This window comes from Myripristis murdjan, chromosome 21 (genome assembly GCF_902150065.1).
Source record: "Myripristis murdjan chromosome 21, fMyrMur1.1, whole genome shotgun sequence".
NCBI lineage: Eukaryota > Metazoa > Chordata > Actinopteri > Holocentriformes > Holocentridae > Myripristis > Myripristis murdjan.
This window is the reverse complement of record NC_044000.1, coordinates 1437401-1460823: the sequence shown is the minus strand read 5'-3', so window position 1 is coordinate 1460823 and position 23423 is coordinate 1437401. Positions and strand designations below refer to the sequence as shown.

Here is a 23423-nt window from a genome sequence, read left to right as displayed (position 1 = left end):
AGCCTAAAGAGCAACTTGAAGAGTTGTGGAGTGAAGAGACCTTTTTTCATAGCAGCCATATGGACATGAAATAGCAGGTAAAAACAGGTTGTGTTAATGAAATTAATTAAGGTTCCCTTCCATTTAGTGTAGCAGAGCCTTTATACTGAGCCAACATGCATGACAGCAGGAGCCTGGCTCTGTTTGACCTGAATGGAATGGAACCTTAATTAGTAACACTGGTGACACTTGGGTTTACCTGCTATTTCATGTCAAGATGGCTGCTGTGCAAAAGATCTACTGGATCATAAAATAGTTCAACAACAATCCCACTGTTGAGCCATAAAGTTTCCTTGTCTGCTGCTTATAACGCTCAGCTTGTCTTGTCACAGTAACAGAGGTGTTCATTCACTTCTATGTTTGGCATTGAGCTCATAGTTAGTGCTGCTGTTGGACTGGACTGCATTTTATTGAGAGCTGTTTCCAATATTCTGTCCTCCCTCATGTACATAAATAGGGAGGAAAAAAACTAGAAACACCTCTCAATATAATGTAGTCCAGTACAAGACCTCTGCAAACTACAACCTCAGTAATAATACTGTGGTGTCATATCAGTCCAGTCTTATTTGGTTTTGAAGCTGATGAGGTATTCTGGGTAAGCGCCGGCGTCACAGAACACCACGTAGATGAAGGGTTTCTGGAGGTCGTCCACGGCAGAGTCGTGCAGGCCGGCCTGCGGGTTGCTGGCGCTCAGGGGGCTCGGCTCCTTCATGCCCTGGAGCCCCTTGCAGGGTTTGCCCACCAGGACTCTTGCTCGGTACATGTACTTCAACCCACTGACATCTGGGTTAGAGTAAGTGTCTTGACATGAGTACCATGATTCTTTGGCGAAATAGGTGCCGTTGCCATATACAGTGGCTGAGAAAACACAGAAAAAGGACGTGAAGAAAATGGAATGAAAATTTTTAAAAAGTGCTCCACAGGTAAGCGTGAAAACCTGGCATGACACTAAAAACATCAGTCTCTCAGTGAAATGAAGGACTTCAATAAAATGTAGAAAAATAAAATTAATGGACACAGCAGCTTAGCAAATATGTGTTCTTACTGGGCTGTGTGTAGCATTTTAGCTTCAATATTGTAAATCAGAGCATTAAAGGGGTAGTTCAACCATTTTGAAAAATGTGATAGCAGTTCTGTAGGACAGTAGAGGTTCTATCCTCCTCTCATTGTTACTGAGTGCTGGATACTGGCTGGATGCTCCAAATGCTAACTGTTAGCCTCCTGCCATGAAGCTGGACTTCCCCCCAGCTAACATTCTGAAAAATAACCGCCTTAATCCACTCTAATTGTGAAATAAAGTTTTACTTTAATGACTTGTAGCATCATTTTTACAGCTCCAAATGATGCCAAAAAAAAATGTTATCAACAACAAACAAACAAACACAATATATTAACTGCAGTAGCACTATTTTCTGGTATGTTTTTTTTTTTTTTTAATTCTGAGCTGCGTGTACAAGCCATGCCCACACATAAACACGGAAGACAACACGACACACATGATACACTCACCTTGCTCAGTGACAGCAGAAGCGACAGAAAGACAGGATAAGGAATATGAAATATGAAAATATGAAAATTCAAATGTGGTGCTACGGACGGCGGCGGAAGTGAGCAAGAGTGTCGGAGGTCAGGGATGATGTATGTAGTGTGTCCCAATAGTATGCATATACATGTATACTGCATACTACACTACATACTTTGTAAGGGCAGCTGCAGTACATACTACAAGTAAAAAGTAGAAGTATGTGATTTGGAACGCAGCCCTGCATTTGTCTTCAGGTCAAAAATCTAAGGCTCCACCCTCGTGTCAGGATGAGGCTAATGCTTCATTGTGAACGTAAAGAAGGTGTGTGTGTGTGTCTGTGTGTGTGTGTGTTGTACACATGCCTACCATTTCTCCCACAGAAGCTCCTGTTGAAGCCAGTGCTGTTGATTTTGTGGCAGATGTCTGCAGTGGTGCCGTGGTAGAGGTTCAACTCATTCTTGTTGGTGGGATATTTCTTGTCCAGGATTTGTTTCTTCACTGCATACCTCTGCCACAGGTATTTATTCTGAATCCTCTGGATCTGGAAACATTGACATAGTGAGGACAACTGAAGATGAGAATGACAGAATAATAATAATCTCTGGAAATTATCTGTGGCAATTACCAGAGCATAACCAGTAAATTAGCCAAAAAATGGGGAAGAAACCCAACCAAGCCGTAAAAATGAAATCATTTCAAATAAATGCTCATCCTGGGTTTCAAAGAGTTACAGGTCATCAACTTTATTGACATATCTTTGAATTTTACATGTCATGTATGTATCAGAAAGAATGTCTATCTTTACCTTGACCACCTCCACAGTCTGCTGGGTGGGAAGTGCAAGGTTTTTTGATGTCAGAATAAATCCTGCCTCAACTTTCTTGTACTCCCCTGAGGCTGGAGCCAAGTCAATCATTTCCATGTCCTTATTAACCATTCTGGTCCAGGTGCGTGGAGGCTGTATAACAGCTAAAACAGAGAAACAACTCATTTTCAGCAAAAAAAAAAAAAAAAAAAAAAAATGTAACCTGTTACATATGACAGGAGGAGAAAACGAATGGGCAAGTCAGCAGTACACTGCAAAAACTCAAAATCTTACCAAGAATATTTGTCTTATTTCAAGCCAAAATGTCTTATTTCTAGTCAAAATATCTCATTACACTTAAAATAAGACATGATCACCTAAGAAATAACTTGTTTTTAGACAATTTACACTTGTTTCAAGAAAATTTTCACTTGTTTCAAGTGAATTTTCACTTGTTCCACTGGCAAATTTTGCCAATGAAACAAGCAAATTTTCACTTGTTTCAAGCAAATTTTCACTTGAAACAAGTGAAAATTGTCTAAAAACAAGTTACTTCTGAGGTGATCATGTCTTATTTTAAGTGTAATGAGATATTTTGACTAGAAATAAGACATTGTGACTTGAAATAGAGTTTTTGCAGTGTATTACTATCACTTTGACATGTTTTGTCTTGCAGCAGTGAAACATCAGGTCCTTTTCCTTGCAAGGAGAATTCTCTGACTTTTGGAAGGCTATAAAACACATTTCTGCCACAAGTGAGTGAAAATCACCCATGTCAAATCATAGTTAGATTATTCAGAACTGGTTGAGATGCTTGGCTCACTCCCACATAAAACCGGTTATTATGGAATGGAAACATCTTACTCCTTTCACTTTTGATTTTCAACATTTCACAAAACCAGACTGACAGCATGTTTATGTTAACAAAACACATCACAAATTCTTTATGGGGTCGTCATTTGTTTCCACTGCATTTTGAAGTAGGGAGACCGCAGCTATTTGGCTGCAGTGGTTGGTTGGCAAAGTGACTGTAACAGCCACACTAGGGGGCACTGTGTTATAATGTCTACTATATACCAAAAAGCTGCCCTCGTGCCCTTAGTTTCCCCATGTGGTCAGTCTATTGGTTATACATAAAACCTTGAGGTGAGGGGGATTTTTGTGTCAGCGTTCATTCTGTTGACTAAAGTTATGACAAAAAATTTATCAATGACACTTTTTCCAGGATGTGAAAAATGAAACTTTGTTGACAAAAACTACGATGAAATATAATGACATTTTTGTCAACAAACAGAACAGAAGAACAAAAATACAACTTCTGACCTCAGTTTGGAAGGGAACAGATATATGTCAACTTTTGGTATTACAGTATAAAAATGGACCTGAACTGGATTAGCCTTTTCATGTAGGCTAAATGTCTTCCAAAATAATTTGACTCTATAGGGTTGTACCTGTGTCGGAATCAGCCTTCAGGGTCCTCTTCAAGTGTGTGATGGTTCCGTTGCGGTCCACCCGCTGCATCTTTCTGAGATCCATAGTAAATGTTTCTCCCTGGTGCTTGTAGCTGAAGCTGGGTTTTTTGTCATGGAATGCGTGTTCCAGGTCCAAACTGATGCTCTGGTCCAGTTCTTCCCAGTCCTCGCCGTCCCCAGCCTCCCACCGCACCGTCTCCCGGAGCCTCCTTTCTTCTCCTTCCCTGGTCTCCCTCTCCTTAGCTTTCTGCAGGAGGCTGTTGATTTTGAGGGCCGTACCCAGAACGTCGTCTTTCTTCCCAGAGATGATGGCCTTGTCCTTACCGACAACCTCGATGGATACCTGGCTCTTCTTGCTCAAATCCACGATGGCCTGCTTCTCTGGCTCCAGGAGGGAGGACAGCTGGCTGGAAATCAGGTCCTCACTGTAGCACTCATCAGACAGCAGCTTATCAATCATCTTCTTTACTTGGGCCAGGCTGGCAGTAGAGCGCCCCGTCACCACAATCTCAACAGCAGGGAAGGATACTGCTCTGCAGGTGCTGGCTAGACACAGGGTGGGCTGCTTGGGGTGTACGGTAGAAAATGTATGGCTTTTTGGATGAAGTTTCCGAAGCCTTTTGGCAGCTGTAGAGCCAGTGGGATATTAAGAAAAAAAAACACATTCATTTATTTTCTTTACCCACTTTCGCCTATTTAGGGTCACATGGAACTGGGGCCTTTTCCAGTATACACTGGGTTGAAAGACACCCTGGGCAGACCCTCAGCACATCACAAAGCTAGGATGGATAGAGTGACACCCACATTTTTTACTATGGACCGAATTTAGAGTGCACTTAAAGCAATAGTTGATGCATTTTCAAAATACCTACTTTCTGTATCTGAAATGCTCATACAATTGCGAGGTGCACATGAACAACAGTTTTACACAAATGACTTTTAATAACTGTACTTTTCCTGTTAGTTAAAAACCCCATGAAATGGACTCCTGTTGAAACAGGATGTTTGGGCAGCACGTAGTCCAGGAAAGGATCATTCCCAAGTATAAACCAATAGGACAGACCAAAGTCCAATCCAATATTATATCAGTCTGGCACAGAAACACCATAAGTGGAAGAGAGAGGATGTTTAAAGATTTGTGAATTTATTGGTTGAAATTTCAATATACAGCCACTGGTGCAGGATGATGTCACTATTTAAGATGCTGTTAGTTAGTTGAGGTCATTTCATGGGGACTTTAACTTCCAGAAAGATCTGAAGTTCCAGAAGAACCTTCTGCACTTCCTGTATCAGTTTTGCACCACATGGGCAGCAGCAACCACAGATATGGAAGAAGATTCTGTATACATATGTTGGAGGAAAAAATAACCTTCCCTGGAGTTCTTAAAGATAGCTGGTAAGTAATGTTATTGCTATGTTCGTTTATATACAAGAAAGACAAGGAAATAGTTCAACCATTGTTTGTTAATTTGACAATCTGAGTGGCAGTTATGTTTAAGAGTGTTAGCTGGGGGGAAGTCCAGCTTCATGGCAGGAGGCGAACAGTTAGCATTTGGAGCATCCAGCCAGTATCCAGCACTCAGTAACAATGAGAGGAAGAGAGCACCACTACTGTCCTACACAACAGCAAGAGGAGAAGTGGAATAGTATGACATTTTTTAAAATGGGTGAACTATGACTTTAACATTACAGGCTGGTGATGCCAAAGAGTGCAAGACAAATACACTGAGATCTCTTTATTGAGAAGGGAGACAGCCAGAGCCTTAGTTTTTTAGCCTTCTTTTAGCCTTCTTGCTTACCTACGACTATATACAACCTTTTGTATATTGTTGCAGATTGTATATAGTCGTTCATTGTATATAGGAATGTCATATATTCTTTCTATTTTATCTTTATTTCTATCTTATTTTCTTTTCTTTTTTTTTTTTTTTATTATTATTATTACCGTTATTATTATTATTTGTATTTTTATTTTTATTTTATTTTATTTTTTACTTGCACAGTGCCGGAGTTGTTGCAATTACATTTCACTGCTGCTGTACCTGTACATTCATGCATGTGACAAATAAACCTTGAATCTTGAATCTACCTGCTGCCTTGGGAGTCACCTTCTTGAGTTTCTTCATGACCACTTGAAAATCCTTCATCATCTTGCTTTGGAATATCACAATGTGAATACTTGTAAGGGATGGTGCTTTCACAGTTTTTAAGAGTTCTTGAATGGCAGCGATCATTGCACCCCCAACCTGCAGTGCCCCTAGGTTTCCAGCCCCTGCCAAAAAAAAGTTTTACTTGTTACATGGAAAGTTACAGGTTTAACCTCTCAACATCTTTGCATATCTTAGTCAATAGTTATACAGTTAGACATTTTAGGATGTCTATTTTAATGGTGAAAAATGTTCAAGTCAGGTTAGGAGCATTTTTTAGGATAGTAATTTCAATAAAGTATCATATAAGCATTATCTTTATCGTGTCGGTTAACATACCTTCTTAAATAACATTATCTGCTGTTGGAAAATAGTAAAAATGTTCAGATCCCATGAGCTTAAAATACATGCCCAAACTGCGCTAATATTTACAAAATACAATCAATATGAAGAAAGGTCATTTACAGCTTCAAAATTCCTATTTAGCTGCCACATATTTTACACCTTATCATCTCCGAGTTCATTCAGTCAGTTAAGTGTAATAAAGTACATAAAGCCAAATAAAGCCACCATTTGTATAGTTTGAACCTTACATTTGCTGAAGCTGCTACCTCATTGTTGCTTTCACAGAGCCTCACAGGCAGTGGTGCTTTAGTGGGCTATATGCTGTGGGCCACATTTCATGATAACAAACTTTTCATTGTCTGTTGCAGAGAAAAGATTGCATCGATGTGGCCTTCAAACAGCTGGGGCCCATAGTTTGAAAATCAATGTTCTCAGCAGCCTGACACCCTGCCTTGATGAAGCACTGCTTCATCAAGGCTATTTTCAGATCTGATTATTGCTATGATGGCTCAGAAAATCTTCCCTTCCATGTTCAAATGTTCTGTCCCACTATAACCAAGGTATAGCATTACTTTTTTGCCTAGTTGTACTACCATAAAACCATAAAACCAACAGTATATTTAGATTCAAACAGTCATGAGCTGAGTGAAGGGTTCTGCTTACCTGTACCAAGCGCTGGGAAGGAAACAGACTGGAGTTTGTGGCTTTCACACATCATTAAGGTTTTGAGCATGGAGCTGGTGATGTCTGCCTCCTTGGTCCGGCCCACCATGTGAATAATGTGCTTGGTAGGGAGGTTGCCAGGTTTGGTGATGACAACACCATCACTGGGTTGGGTTCCTTGGGATGACAGCACCAAAACCTCTGCATCACTTCCCACTACCTGACCAGCTGGTAAAGACTGCTATGTGTATCTTTCAATCCATCACTGTCAGTTTAATTGTATTGTAATTATTGTTAACAATAAATTGTCCACCCAATTATGCATTACATCATGACCACATTATTATTACTTACTGGATACTTTCTTCAGCAAAATCATGCATGGACACAATATCATGTTTGAGTATATAATCAACTGTATTTCAGAAATATTCTGCATTGAACATGTATTATTATTTTTTTTTTTAAGAAAAAAAATGGAGCTGTCGTACCCAGTGCGCTGCACTCATCCACCACTGTTTGCCCTGCTGCTTTCAGGATGGCCCCTGACACGCCTACACAGATGAAGAAGGAGAGCTATCAGATTCTTCATTTTCTCCTCACTCACTGACTTGCTGTTTCAGTTTTTTAATAAATTAATACACTTTTCCTTTGCTACTGCTGATATGCTCTGGTGGTTTTTCATCTTTCAACTTTGTAGCCTCATTTGGCTCTATAAATAGACACTTCATTTCTCAGTAATAACTTGTCAATCAAACAGTGTGGCCAGTGGACTGCTTGATGATTTTTTCTGCCAATGAAGTTTGCGTTTTCTGTAGGTGGTAGTTTGTTTCTTCAGCTACAGCAGCTATCACTGCTCATGCTAACTACACAGTTCAGGGCTGGCTGATGAGGACAAAATGAAATATCACTTTCTGATACTGTTACAATATTGTGAGAATACCGATTGGTGCTTTCACAAAACATTTATACAGTCTAGCTTTTGCCTGGGTTAAGAGTTGGATCAGTGTGTGTGTGTACATACATACATACACACACACACACACACACACACACAGATACATATATATATATATATATATATGTGTGTGTATATATATATATAAATATATATATATATGTGTGTGTGTGTGTGTGTGTGTGTATCTGATACCTGTGTGTGTGTGTGTGTGTGTGTGTGTGTGTGTGTGTGTGTGTGTGTGCGTGCTTGTTTCTGATACCTGTATTGAGAGTGAGGCTTGTGTTGGTGCTGCTGACGATGGCATCTGTTTTCTCCTTTGTAATGTCACCACAAAACAGTTTGACTTTAACTGGTCCAATCATGGCTTCAGTTGTGGCTGCTGGGATAAAGAGGAAACTTCATGAAAATGCTATTTTTTTTTTTAAAGATTATTTTTTTGGCATTTCTGCTTTATTTGACAGTCACAGTAGAGATAGACAGGAAGGGCAGGGGAGAGAGAGAGAGAGAGGGAATGATGTGCAGCAAAGGACCTGAGGTCGGATTTGAACCCCAGTCGCTGTGACTGAGACTAAGCCCTGGTGCATGGTGCGTGCGCTTTGCCGGTGAGAAAATAAATAAATAAAATGTATAAAATATTTAGATAGACAGATTTAGATAGATATTTTTTAAAATGAGAAAACAACTGACATGTTTGGTCAGTGCTGTCATCTTCCTCTGAAGTAGTGGTGTCATCCTCATCCTCATCATCCTCCTCATCTTTCAACATCTGGGTTCAACAGCATGGGAAAGACACTTTTGTTTTTAGTTTCAGGAGGCTTGATTTAAAAAAAAAAAAATGTCATATTTGTGCCTGGCATGCCACTCTTTGATGGTGAAATAAATATTCCAGTTAAAGCATTTTTCTTACTTGCTCTACCATCTTAGCAATGCCACTTTGTGCCCTGCACTCCGTGTTATAAGGACTGCTGCCAGTACTGGTAACATTATTCTGCTCTTCCACTTGGTGTAACTTCCCTGGATTAAAGTATTTACTAAATGCCTACAATGTGCAATGTAAATGTGAGTGTACCTGCTGATTTGACTTCCACTGGTTAAGGCCCTGCTCAAACTCCTGCAGGATCCTGTCCTGGTCAACAACTATGTAGATCAGCTTCAAGACAGTAGAGGTGCACTGAGACAAGTGGTCGTCAATGCCCTGCAGTATGGCCCCCACCGAGTCAGTGCCCGTCAAGCCACCGCCACCTGCAGGAGGAGGAGGCAGGATCTGTGAGTGAAAACCTTTTTAAAACTGATTAATTACTTAAATGTATCAAGGGAAACTCATAGGGAGGGGGAAATGGAAGAAAGACTTCTCTCTTAAAGCTGAATAAAGCACATTTTAAATCTAGAGCTGGTGTTCCATTCCTCAGATTCAGAGAGTGAGGCATAAGCTTTGGAGATGTTTAAAATAAGATTAGGGATTTTGTTATTGTAGGTTTGTTAGTCGTTTACTTAGATTTCTTTCAAATATGTCTGCACATTATCTTGTCACTACTAACCTGTAGATAGTTTCATCAAACTGTGAGCTAGATTTGTTACTTCACCAAGCTTGCAGCAAAAAGAAAACTTGGTCAGATCCCAAAATTAAGCATGGGAAAGCACTGGAGCCAACGGCGGAATATGCACGAACTGCTATGAAGCTGTCTGCTTGATGTCAAATCAGGCTCCAATTACTGGATAGGCATTATCATGATAAAATAAACAAATACATAAATAAATAAATGAATAAAATAAAAACAGGCTGTTATAATAATCACAAATGTTAGAAACAAAGAATGCTTTATGGATTGTAGGTAATTGTGTGTAAAACTTTGTGTTAGTCTAGTTGTGTGGAGGACACTTTTTCATGGTTGAGGAAGTGGTAGCTGCTGGTAATAGAAATCCTACATAACTGACAAAGTATCTGTTTCCACAGCTGTACCTTAGCATGTTCAGACGAAAGCAGAGGGGCTTAGTGGAATTAAACAGAATGAGGGGAGACAGGGGATCGAGCAACAGAGTTTTTTTTTTGTTTTTTTTTTTTTAAACAATTTGGTCAATTGGCATCAATTTAAAAATATCTGTCTTGGTGTCATCCTTCCACAAACATGTATCAGGCAAATCGTAGCCTGCATCCAGCCCTCATGAATCACCTTGCCCACATTTTTCAATCACATGGTGATTCCTGAGGTCTGGAACTGCTCTCATTCCTGGGGGTAAACTTGATTGGAATCTGTGCGAGATTCCAAACTCTCAAATTCTCTGACGACGCCTTCACTTCAGAGAAGTAAACCAACATGGCATCGTCTGTGAAAAGTTGTCGTGTTACCAACACCAAGCTAAATTTGGTCATTTCTTCTGTTCTCAAGAAATGTTATGGCATCCATAAATTAAAAGATGAACATTTAGCCAGACTAAACGTTGCTGTTGTTGTGGCAAGGCCTCAGGATGCATTCAGTTAACCCACTCTGATTGGTTTAATGCTAACCAATGATCATAGGTGGGACAAAGACTGACTTTGGTTCATCTCTGATCTGAGCCCATTGAATGACAGTATTCGGTGGGTCTGGAAACCCTGGTAGGCAACCCTAATTTGTAGATTAAGTTTGAGATAGACTGACATTCAACTGAGCACAGAAAATTTGCTCAAACGTTAATTTCTATCCATACTGCAAGGGTCATGTTTTTATCATTTCCATCAGTGGTTTGTGGTTATTCCGAAGCTGACTTCCATCTCAGTTTAGTTTAGTTTGAGTTACTGTTCAGAAACCACTTCGGAGTTTTCATTTAGATTTTACTTTTCACAGTTTTTAGTATATTTTATTTAAGTTAAATGTATTCTTATACTTCTTCTTCTTCTTCTTCTTCTTCTTATTTTTATGGCCCTTTTCTCTTCCCATGCACATGGCAACATCTTTATTTGACTTGTTTTGGTGGCAGACTTTTTAATTTTAGATTTTTTCCATCATGTGTAATTCTTTTGCAGTCTGTTATTTTCTTGTCTATTTTGTCTAGTCTTAGGTCTTCCAGTCTCTTGTAGTTTTTTTTTATTTTTTATTATTATTATTTTTTAATAATTGTAAACCATGCCATGTTGTAAGGGGAGATGCACAGCAATGCAACTGTCTCTTTCCTACCAGTTCCAACAGCAGGGAATGACACTGTAGTGATGGTTTTCTCCTCGCAGCGTTGCAGTACTTTGGTCACCCGTGTGGAGGCGTCGGCCACAGAATGGGGCCCCAGCATATGGATGATGAAGTCACACTGCAGGGCTCCACCACTGGTCACTGCCGCCTCGGAGCCTTTCAAAGGGCCTTTGCAGACAAACAGAGGGCACCAACCACATCATATCAAATTCACTCAACGAGCTGGGTTTCCAATGAGCTCGCTGCTTGGAAAGCAACACTTAAGAGTGAAGTAAAGTGATGCTAAACCTTCTTTGAATGGATTAAGGGAGTTATTTTTTAAGAACGTTAGTAAGCAAAAGAGGTTAGCTCCCAAACCCACAAACTGAAGCCAAGTCCACCACCCCATGATCAACACCCATTTCTACAATATGTATTTTAGTTGTCATTAGTCATATTATACTACTCCAATTTTCTCTCTCTCGCTCTCTCGCTCTCTCTCTCTCTCGATTAGGCCAATATCTGTTGGGTTTCTGTAAAATACCTTGAGATAACTAATTGAATTGAATTGAACTGAAGTAATGTACACTCACGGATATTGGTGCATTCCTGTTCAACTGCAGGCCCGGCTGCCTTTAGAATTGCCCCAGAGACACCTGAAAAGAAATCACAGTCCAGTTTCACTCAAATTTTTGTTGTCTTAATTTAAAAAAAGACAAGCACACCAGAATCAACCAAACCAAACTGAAAAAGGCGCTTTGGGTGCCCACAAGAAAGTAGTGCACCAACCTCCCTGTAAGTTGATATTAGCATTGGTTGTATTCACAATGCCTTTGACCACGTCGTAAGTGATGTCGCCTTTCCTCACTTCAATCATGACGCCTTGGATTTTAACTAGAGTGGAGTAACAATGGAAAATACAAAGCAGAGGATTAATTCACTACAGCACATTCATGGTTAAATTGGGATAATGATCTTTTTTTTTTTTTTTTTTAATTTGCTATCACCAAAAGTGTATCAAACCTTGATTTGGCGGGAGATCAGACAGTTTTGTGGGTACTGTCCTTGCCTAGAGAAAATGGTAGGAGAAAATTCCTCACATATCTGATAACCATTCTTACAGGATGAAATGCATGCATAATCAGCAGTTTTCAGTATTGCAACAAATGTCACTGTACTTGTCCACTTCTTTGTGTCCTGTTCCTCTTGTTGAAAACTTTCCTCAGTGATTCAAAAATCCTGTCTTGAAAAGCCACTATGAAGATCTTTTTAAGGTGTGAGGAGGGAGTCTGTGAGGTGTGGTTCTCCACTCCTTTCAAAATGGCCTTGATAGAACTCTTGGTGTCAATGCCGCCTCTTCCTGTTAGGATATATGATAGTGACCAATAACCAAGAGGGAAAATATTATATTATATTCAATCAAAATAAGCGCTTAATATTCACATTGACTTGTTGGGATAGACTTCAGGTGTGTTCAGACCAAATGCAAGGTGTCATGGATTTGCACAAATATGGCTGTAAATTTTTTGCTCAAGTTCAAAAATTTCAACTGATGCGAATATGCAAGTGATGCATGTTCACGTCTTTCACAACGTGGAAATTCACGTCATTCACATCTCCCGCCGTGAATTCGCATCTATTCAAGTCTTTGCATCGACTTTGTATGTGATTGCACCACGTTAAAAACTTGCTTCACGTTTGCTGTGAACACACTATTAGAGGTATACTTAAACATTTTGGTCTACATAGTGGAACAGTGGAAAAAATACATGTGTCCTAACTCGCTATAAACTCTCTTATTTACACAGTGTATCGTGGATTTGAAATACACGTCTCTACACATCTTAAAATAAAATACAAAAACGAGAGTAGCTTTGGGAGAAGGTATACCTTTAGCGGTGTACAGTTCACAGCTCCACCTACAAACTTCTCCTGAAACCACCTCTAAAGAAAAAAAAAGTTCCGAGACGTGTACACAGTGTAATGATCCACTGTGTAAAGAAGACAGCTTCAGTGTTGCTGTAAGGTTTAATTTTTTACTTTGACAGAGCCAGGCTAACGACTTCCCCAGACTTCAAGTCTTTATGCTAAGCTAATGCTAGCCATTGGAACTGAACTACTGGGTGCACAGAGGTGAAAACCGTATCCAACATGTTGTCTTAAGGCTGAATTATGCTTCTGTGTAAGAAGAGCGTATGGGGGTTGTGCGACCGCCGCAGAGCCTTGGCGCGCGCCTCCCAAAAATTGTAACTACGCGGACCCTACGCAGCCTCACAAGAGCTGTGATTAGTCCGCCGAAGTACATCATTTCCGGCATTTCGTTGCAACCGGCATCACATCCTGTTGTTGTGCCGGCCAGCAGCGCCGTTTTTAAAACAACTGTTGTGTCTCAACTCGTCAGTTGTGTTTGAAAACTTTGGAGAGTGCTGGATCTCACAGAAGAACGCCTGGCCGAGGAGGTGTGCAAGTACCCGCACCTATACGACTCGTCCTCTCGCCATTACAAAGACGTACAGAAGAGCAGCGACCATACGTCACAGGGTCTACGTTGGTGGGAGGAGAACTGCTCAGTGTGTTTCGCAGAGGTATGTTGGACACACACGCACCGCGTAGGAAATGCATGCTTCGCACAACCCCCGTACGCGGAAGCATAATCCGGCCTTTAGTCTGCGGAAGCTATTTCTTTAAACAAACTCAAACTGTCTACCGATGAATCCTCATTGTTTGCTTGACCTCCATGCTCCATGTTCATTGTAGCTCAACTGATAGAACACTGACAGATTTAGGGGTTACATGGTCAAAGGATAGTTTACCCATTTTGAAAAACTTTTTTATTGTTTTACCATTTAACCATTTTAACCCTCGGCCCTTCCCAGCTGTTCTGTAGGACAGTAGTGGTGCTCTCTTCCTCTCAGTGTTACTGGATACTGGCTGCATGCTCCAAATACTAACTGTTAGCTTCCTGACACTGACGTGGACTTCCCCCCAGCTAACATTCTGAAAAATACCACCTTAATCCACTCAAAGAAGGTTAAAATCAGTTTAAAAATGTCACTCTCTGAAACTAATGTGCACATTAGACTATTGAGTACACGTGGATGATAGTTTTGCTTAAAACCAACAGAACCACTACTGCCCTTCATAACAGCTGGGAGGAAGTGAAATAACATTCAGTTTTTTAAATGGAGGGACTATCCCTTTAAAATGTGAATATTCATCTTGCAGTGGTGTATTTTTGGTAAAACAATCAACCATCAATATGGCTTATATTACCAGTGCCGATGGCAGGAATTGCCACTGTGGCAGCCATGTTACTCTCACACAACTGAAGGACTTTCTCAATGGAAGCAGAGATGTCAGAGGCACTGTTCGGTCCAACCATCTGAGCTATGTATTTGCTGTTCAGGTTGCCACTGCCAGTGAACACAACCCCATCAGCCTTCTGGGTACCTTGGAAACACAAGATTAGAGAAATACAGATTCAGAGATGCAGGGTTTGTGCAGGAAGAGCAAGCTACATTACCAAATGCTATTCACAAACTGTGAGCAATGACAGGAAAGGCCTTTAATATTACTGGTCAGAAAATAAAGCCTTCTGTCGCCTCTCATTCCCATGCATATATAAATTTAAATTATATGTCAATGTCATTATTTTATCCATACAAAATTTATTTGTAAATAAGGCACAATGATGGATGTTACCACCTGAGTCCACTCCTGGGGTCAGATGCATAAAACTGTAAAATTCATGATTAAAACTGTGTGTGCGTACAAAGCCAGAGATATGCATATGCATTCTTTAGGTCAGATTTATAAAGCGGTGTGTATGCATGGTTCTGTTTTATAAATCTCAGTCTTTGTGTAATTGTTCACACATACACAAGCCTAATGGCCACTCCCACAATCAGACATAAGTGGAGGTTGCAGCTCATTCACTTTTTAGACACGACAACTGAAAGGACAACAAAGTCCTTTAACAGCAGCAAAGCTGCCATTGCTGCATGTCATTACACACAGCCATTACACACAGCTCAGCCTGTTTAGAGCTCATCAGAATGACTATTCACTGATCGCACATGTGCCTCTAAATAAATCCAGCCATCAGCCCATCTGTATTATGTGTGACACAGTGCAACAGACATATTCTCACTCATAAATATAATAATAATTTAAAAAAATAAATAAATAGACTTGGACAAAACCATACATGCACAATGTAATTGGATATTAAGGAAATAATAATAGTTACAATAATAATGTTGCATAAATTCCCACTTTCATGTTATTTTCTGCCACTTCTCCACCAGCCTGCAGCAAAAAGTCTGTGTATGCATGGTGTCTACTCTTTAAGGACAATCAATGCACTGAAATGTGAAATCACACGGCTAAGTCCAGATGGAGAAAACCATTGATAGGATTACTAGAAATGTTCATCTGAGCTATTTCTCTACCATGTTTCTGGCATTCATCTTCCACAGATTTTCCTGCTGCCTTCAGGATGGCTCCAGACACACCTGCAGGAAGCAATGTGAGAAATCAAATCTGCATACTCAGACGAACTAAATCCCATGAATAAGAGAAATACTGGTTTGGTCTGGTTTGGTTTCACACATTAAAACAGGGGTGTCCAATCATGTGCCATGGAGGGCCAAGAGGCTGCAGGTTTTCATTCCAACCAAGACCTCCACCAGGTGATTTCACTGATTAGTTCTTTCTTTCTGATACAAGGTGGGGTGATCAGTGAAGCCACCTGATGGAGCTCTTGGTTGGAATGAAAACCTGCAGCCTCTTGGCCCTCCATGGCACATGATTGGACACCCCTGCATTAAAAAATTCAGACTAACCAAAATGTATCAACAAAAGCTATGAGGAGCTATCAGTCTGCTCATTGGTAACGGTCCAACAAATATTGCTAGGTTGAGAGGCAGTGAAAGGCAAAACTGACTTTGAATATGTTTTTTCCTTTCTTATTTTATTGTACAACACATTTGGCCAATACCGTAGCCAACATGGGCATGCAGCACCATCAGCAGCTTTGTTTTTTCTTCATAAGTGCAGTGGTTTTTACTGCTACATAACAAGAAAGCAATGTATTTCTTGTTTCTGTTATTAATTACAAGTTCATACTGCACACCTGAGCTCTGGGAGCTGCTTAAGCCCCAAACGCACAGTGCATCCAGTAGGTGGATTAAATCTAGGTCAGTTCATGTTCACACCACAAAAGAACCACTTAGTCTGGAAGACCACCTTCTCAACAGGGTCTTGGTCCAGTTTTTTTGGTCTGCACCCCAGTGCAATTGTTGGTGTCAAACGTGCCTAAAATGAACTGCACCAAGGGGGTAAACACACTGGAGTTCAATTCAACCGACCTGACCAGAAAGGTATGAAAACGCACTTAAAACCTGAATAAATGGATAGTAAAAACATATTTACCTGTGTCCAGATTTAGATTCTGGTTGTTTGAATTCACAATGACATCAACTGTCTCCTTAGTGATGTCTCCTTTCTTCAGAGTCACAGAGACTCTATTTATCACTGACATTGAAAAAAAATTAAAAAATTAAAAATTAAATTACATATGGACCAATGTGAGAATGACCTCACCTGCGATCTAATACAGTAATATTTCAGTGGTGGTTAAAAAAATTACCTGTGTTGACTGAAGCTAGTTTAGGTGGCAGTAGTGGAAGTGAAGCGCCACGTGAAGGTGGTGCTGCTGATATTGGGCTTGGCAAAATGCTTTGATTATAACCCTGTTTAATAAAGCAGGAGGAGCAATAGTTTAACAGAAACACTTCATTCTATTACCGGGGTCATTAAAATTTGCACAAATGCACAAACCTATGTAAACATCTATATGAAAAGCAAAAGTTTTGTACTTTACTCCTTTGTGCAAAAACCTGTTAAACTGGATTGATAAGATCAACTCACCAAGCCTTCAATAGCTGACTTGAATTCCGCTACAACCTTGGCATCAGAGTCAAGCACATAGATGTTTGTCAATCCTGTAAGGCCCAAAGCAATAAAGCTGTGGATTCCTGTAATAATTGCCTTGCAACTTTCCTGTACAGGAAACCCAAAGGTGCCGCATCCTAGTGGTATCATGCCGATGGAGGTGCATTGATTGTTGGCTGCATTCACAAAGCTCTGATGGACTGCTGCCTGTAGGTAGGTTGACTGAAGAGTTGAGGAGCTGTTCCCCCAAACTGGGATTACTGCATATATGAGATGCTTGCATTTGAGGGTGCCTGGGTTGGTCACGACCACATCCCCTGCCATAGGACCCTGCTTCTCCTTCAAGAACTTGTCAATTACTTTCTTAATCTCTGGTCCTCCAAACTGGAGGAACTGTTGTGCAACAGGGTTGTCAAAAGAGAGGCTGCTCAGTGGGCAAATTAAAGCATCTGCTGTTTGCTGGCAAATGCAACCATGTCCAAGGGTCAGTTTAACTCTCCCTTCTATATCATAGCTGTATTGCTCATGGTTGCTGGTTTCTGGCTGTGATAGTTGGAGGTTGCAATCCAAAAGTCTGGCTTGAGCCATAAGCATCACCTGATTCTTATCCAGGACCTTGGCCTCTCCAGCTCTCCGGTACGTGTTCTTCTCTGTTATTATCGCATTTATTAGAACACTCACTGCATCTGTGGCTTGTTTGATTTTGTCACTTGAGGCTGTAACATCTATGGAAGGTGATCCCTGGGTTTTGCAGAGGAGAACAGTGGCACCCAACGCCTTGAGGTTAGGGCTCTCTGGGAGATTCATGCAAGACTCAACAAACTCCAATTCTTGAATCGATTTCAGAGGGATACTTATTGTTACTGGCTTCTTGTTTTCCAGGTATCCCCTCGTCTTGCTCAGCACATCTGCCACAACATTAGAGAATCCACACACTGCAATCTTTTCCCCTGATGGCACAATGCTAATGCTTTTATGGTTCTGGCTGGATTCAAGATCTTTTTGGAGTTTTGCCAAAAATTGTTCCCACTGTTCACCACTGGTTACTTTAACCTGTTCTCCAGATATTTCAACAACCTCATCTTTGATGATCTCATGAAATTTGTCTTCAGCTCTTTTGAGGTCAGCCTTGTCGGCAAGGATTTGTACGGAGTCCTCACCGAGGAGTAAAGCAGCCTTTATGTTGTCTTGAGCAAAGTGATCGCTTTGGAATTTCTTCAAGTCAAGTGACTCAAAGAACTTCATCAGATGAAGGGATACATCAAGCTTTCTGGAAACTACATTATCTTGAGCTTTTTTGATTATCTCCTCTACTTTGTTCACTGTATTCTTCAAGCCCTTCAGACATATGGTATGGCTTTCATTGTCTATGGATAGTTCCATATTGTCTATCTGTTTCTTTGATACAATATGCAAGATTAGGTCTAGCTCTTCCTTTGAGTCCAGGTTGATTTTTTTCTCTATTGTGTCTCTCTTCATGTGGAGGTCACTGCTGGCCTTTTCTGCCATTTTTTTAATCTTCTCTGCAAGTGTCTTTACTTCAGCTTGCATGCCAGCTACCACTATCTCTGAGACACTACTCTTGAAAGAGATGCAGGCATTGCCTGTGTTGAGCTCAAGGCAACTGTTCTCAATTCCCTGCCAAACCTCTCCCTCAACAGGTATATGGTCTTCCATATATTTTATCAGCTGGTTTTGAGCCGCTGTCCGAGTGTTCCTTTCCCAGGAATGGCCCTGTCGGAGCATGCCCAGAGACTGCTTGTCCATGGATGTCTTCAATTCAATATGAGGCTGTTCACTGTCCATCACTAGGCAAACACTGGCATGGACCTTTTTAAGTGCAGATGTGAACTCCTGTTTGTGGAATTCATTCAGGCCAATAAACCTGAGGAGCTCTGGGCTAACAGGGATGACCACATCAGTTGTGATGCTTGGTTGGAAGGATGTTTGTCTTGTCAAAGCTTTCTGCAGGCTGGAATAGAAGAGCTGAGCAACAAGCTCCTTTCCAGCCAGAGTGTGCTTGTGGTCTGCCACCCTTTGTGCAACTGCAACAGGAGATGAAGAAAAATATGTTTTTTTTTAAAATGTATTTGATAAATTTAGCAATCAGTCTGTGTCTGATATAAGTGCAAGTTGCAAGGTATGCTTCCCATCTGTAACTAATAGCTACTGTAACTGTTTTGCTATAGTAAATTACATTATTCCATAGCTTGGTGTGCAATTTACATACACAGCACCTTAACCCTCTGAAACCCAGAAGTTGAACTTTTATTTTGAAAGATTTTAATTAGCCTTCTGAACAAAATTCCCTTTTTACACAACTACTATAATATTCTGGCCAATGGAGATGCATTTTTTATTAGAAAATGTGAGGTGAGTAAATCCTTAAAAAGAATGCACAGCACAGAATTAAGAAAAGTAAGTGTGGTCATTTTAATTTGACAAGGGTTATTTTAAATATTTCTTCATTCTTCTTTATATTTATTTATTTATTTTATGAGAATATGCGCTTTCTAACATGAAACACAGAGTAGGTAATTTTTCTCTATTTCCAAAGAAGTGACACATTTCTGTATACACAGTGACTGCACCTCTGTATGCACTGTGCTCTTGATTTGCAACCCTATATGTGATCATGGTTGATGATGGGTGTCAGTGGCCTGTACATAGAATAATAGCATACATTTTTAACATCTTTTCAGCAGCTTACCCTGACATTCTTCAAACGTTATGATGATACTTTTTGTTTTGCTGACCCAGATAAGGGACTTGATGTCACCCCCTCTGCTTCGTTTACTGGAGAAGTACAGGTTGAGGGCCTCCTCTGTGATTTGACTCAGGTCTCCTTGGACAAGAACAGAGTCAGTCAGCTCCAGACGATGAGCCCCAATATCTTTATCCTGGAACTTCTTGGTGGAACACTTTGTCAGGAAGTGGCTTACATCTGTGGACATGCAACAAATTTTAATTCCTAAATGTTACTGAAAATTCATGTCAGTATTACAAAAACATGTACTTTATCAACTCATTATAAAAATAAAAATATATTATAAATATTATATCTCTTGTAAACCATGAACATGTGAATAAATTGACTTGGTCTCTTTCAATGAATTATAGAGAAATGACCCAAGAAGTAAGAAAAAAGGGAAAGAAAAATTACAGGGGATATTAGCATAAAATTGCCACAAGCATACTGAAACTGTGTAAAAACAAATGGCAGTAAATGGCCAAAAAGTGATCAAAAAATTTACTAGGAAACAGAACTTAGAAACAGCAAAAAAAGACATTACTAGAAAATTAGTAAAAAATGGTCCAAAAAAGGAAAAAAAAAAAAAATACCAAGAAGAAATTACAATAAAATTATTTTATAATTATTATAGTTGTATATTTAGAATTGCAAGGAATTTATGCTAAACTTTTGAAAAACAAACAAACACTGAAAGAAATAACTTTAAAAAAAAAAGACTCCTGGGTTTATGCCACATGGTGACATGCTATAAATTGCTAATGATTATAATGCAATTAGGTACCATATAGTGAATCTTCATATAAAAAGGCATGTATGATACTGTTATTTGGAGTTTATGTATTATGTCTTAGGCATACGCACCAATGTCCTGAGTGAAGGTGACCACAATTCTGTCCTGGTCATCAAGAGCCTCCCAGACATGCTCAGCCCCCTGACTGCAGCTGCCTATGTAGACAGACACAAAGCTGCTGATGCAGCTGTCATCAAAGCCACTCAGGACAAACCGCCTGGGGTCCAGCTGCTCCTCTGTGCTCTTTACATTGTAGACGGACACAGATATCCCATAGTCATGGACCTTCTTGGCACAGACTTTCTCCATGTCTGAAAGGGAAAATTGCATGTGACTAATTAGTACCTGTGTGAATGGATGATGTAAATGCAAGGTGGAAAATTTTGTGTATGGGTGGATGTTGCATGTTATTTCTACCGTCATGAGTTATGGCAGGATTTTTTTGTGTTCCCTCGCAATAACTTGTGTTCCCTTGCAATATGTTTTGGGTTTTCTTGCAATAACTGCTGCATTCTCTCCTAATACTTTTGTGTTACCTTGCAAAACTTCTCCTCTTCCACTCTTTCTGAGCTGTATGTCCATTTCTGCTCAGTTGCTCCCCAGCACAGCGGTGTAGCACCCCAGCATGGATCAGCTCATTGAATTTAAGTTTGAACTAGGAATTAATTCTGCTGATATAGTACTACTGCTCAACGGGCACAGGTATGTGATTAATGAAATAAAACTTAAACACATTCTCAGATCAAGAGACATACAGCCCAGAGGGAATGGAACGGAAATAGAAAAATATTGTGAGGTTATGCAAAAGTACTATTATATATATATATATATAAGTATAATTTCTAGCAAGAACTGAACAACAAAGAATCAAAGAAAAATCATCTGAAATAGTATGTGGGCCTAACCCTATATGAATTCCCTTTTGAGGCTGCTGATGATGACCAATTTTATCAGCCATTCAGATTTTTGTTGGGCTTTTTTTTTTTTGATAATTGCACTTACAGATGGCATTTTTAAACACAGGAAATGTGATGCTGATGTTTAGATATAAAATTTTAATAATTCTAAATATAAATGACAATATTATAGCATATAGGGCCCTATCTTGAGCCACCTCCTACCTGTTGCCACTACCTGCTACCTGTGAATTGCGCATTTAGCAGCTTCCACTATCCCTAAACGGTATCTTGCGGCCACACTACCCACTATACATTATGCCGACTCCTTTAGTTGCGCCTGGAGGTGTGTCCATGGGCGTGTTTTATGCGCTTTCCCTACAATCTTGACCCGCACATTAGGGAAAGCGGATAGCGGGTCCTCAGGACCACCCGCTATCCCATTTGGGCTTTAACAAGAGCGCGCCCAGGCGGCTTCAATGCGTGTCCTGACGGAGCCTCGCCATGCACACGGTCGGACTGATACCGGGACGCCGCCGGAATGGACTGAGTATATTACTCATATAGACTGTTTAGAGGAAAGACTGTTTTAATTGGACACTTACGCCAGCACGTTTTATTGTTTTATCATAAGCCAGCAGCTGTGCTATATTTTTATTTTTAATATTTTATTTGCCCAATCTACCTTGTCAATAAATTAGTTTACATATAGTTCCACCTCTGCCTCTTGTGTGTGTGTGGTGTGACCCGGGGATTTTACTCAATCAGTACAACCTTGTGACACGTCCACTTGTAACCCTAACCCTAACACATGTGGATGTGCACATGCGGCTCCACCTCCCGAATTAATTTGTCTATAATATATAACATATATATATATATATATATAAAGCCACCTTGCTTTAGCCTCAGTTGAACCCCTGAGAAAATCTACGCCTATGCATAATATAGCGGGTAGCGCAGGTGTTTTACGGATAACGGGAGGTGCGCAAGATAGCAACTTTTACGGGGGAACGCCCCTTACGCAATGCTAAATCCCCAAATAACGGGTTTAGAGACTCTGACGCAAGATAGGGCCCATAACCTTTTATATAAATATAATTTTGTTGGTAATTTTCAAGTATTTTTTTATTGGTTCTGCTCATTTTGTGCTAATTGCCTGCAAATTGCCTTTTTCCCATGCTTCCAAAAAAAAAAAAAAAAAAAAATCAAGTGAATTTAAAGAAGAAGGAAATTGATGTTTTTTTTTTTTTGTCTGCATGACAAATAAATTTGACTTCCCCATTATCTGAGACATAAACATGGTCAAAGTGAATAGCACAAGTGAATAGCTAATCCTTTCTCCACCTTTCATTAAATAAGCTTCTTTTCTTAGGTAAGCTAAAGTAAGTTAAGGTTTAATTTCTTCAAGTTGAAACTGTGCTCAGTTTAATAACATGCAGAGTTGGCCATTAGAAGCCAACGACACCCGCTGGCATCAGTATGAGACATGGAGGATTGGTGACGTAGTATTAAGAGTGAGAAAGTCGGCGTAGGGAGGCGGTTAGAGTGGAATGTGGGTGTTTAAGCCACAGGACCTTCACACAAGAGACCAGAGTTTGATCCCTCATGGGTGTCAGTTGGTTTTGCATGCATAATAAAAGTGGCAGTAAATTTGGATTTATTCACATGTAAGGGTTGCCATTTTCTAGATCCGACTGCTAGTTAAAAAGTTAGAAGTTGGTATTTAATGGTAAATGCCATATGACCTGAATGTAGCATAGTGGTGGCTAACAGACCTCACACAGCAGCCATTTTGACATGAAACAGCAGGCTAAGAACAGGTGTTACTATTAAGGTTCTGTTCCATTTAGGTCTAACAGAGCCAGGGTCTTGGTATTGGCCCAGCTGGCTCACTGGAAAGCCTTTGACATACTTGAATGTTTTCTGA

At 40.1% G+C, this 23423-nt stretch overlaps 1 protein-coding gene across 2 annotated transcripts in view; it reads right to left on the bottom strand.

The window, feature by feature from the left end:
- Positions 1 to 501: 501 nt before the first annotated feature.
- Positions 502 to 23423, bottom strand: part of parp14rs3 (poly(ADP-ribose) polymerase family member 14-related sequence 3) — a 27220-nt gene continuing 4298 nt past the window's right edge. Inside the window, exons 5-26 of one of the 2 annotated variants that reach the window (XM_030081192.1) lie at positions 20669 to 20908; positions 19766 to 19999; positions 17032 to 19100; positions 16751 to 16853; positions 16534 to 16635; positions 15552 to 15614; positions 14374 to 14550; positions 12279 to 12460; positions 12124 to 12169; positions 11890 to 11994; positions 11694 to 11756; positions 11113 to 11289; positions 9027 to 9199; positions 8645 to 8723; positions 8217 to 8336; positions 7488 to 7550; positions 6997 to 7173; positions 5931 to 6113; positions 3821 to 4468; positions 2370 to 2533; positions 1931 to 2105; positions 502 to 897 (exon numbers count right to left, since the gene is read on the bottom strand). In XM_030081192.1, coding sequence (XP_029937052.1) covers positions 602 to 897; positions 1931 to 2105; positions 2370 to 2533; positions 3821 to 4468; positions 5931 to 6113; positions 6997 to 7173; positions 7488 to 7550; positions 8217 to 8336; positions 8645 to 8723; positions 9027 to 9199; positions 11113 to 11289; positions 11694 to 11756; positions 11890 to 11994; positions 12124 to 12169; positions 12279 to 12460; positions 14374 to 14550; positions 15552 to 15614; positions 16534 to 16635; positions 16751 to 16853; positions 17032 to 19100; positions 19766 to 19999; positions 20669 to 20908 — 5639 coding nt within the window. In that variant the 3' untranslated portion in view covers positions 502 to 601. The remainder of the gene's footprint in view (positions 898 to 1930; positions 2106 to 2369; positions 2534 to 3820; positions 4469 to 5930; positions 6114 to 6996; positions 7174 to 7487; positions 7551 to 8216; positions 8337 to 8644; positions 8724 to 9026; positions 9200 to 11112; positions 11290 to 11693; positions 11757 to 11889; positions 11995 to 12123; positions 12170 to 12278; positions 12461 to 14373; positions 14551 to 15551; positions 15615 to 16533; positions 16636 to 16750; positions 16854 to 17031; positions 19101 to 19765; positions 20000 to 20668; positions 20909 to 23423) is intronic. The other variant, XM_030081194.1, reaches the window with a different exon arrangement.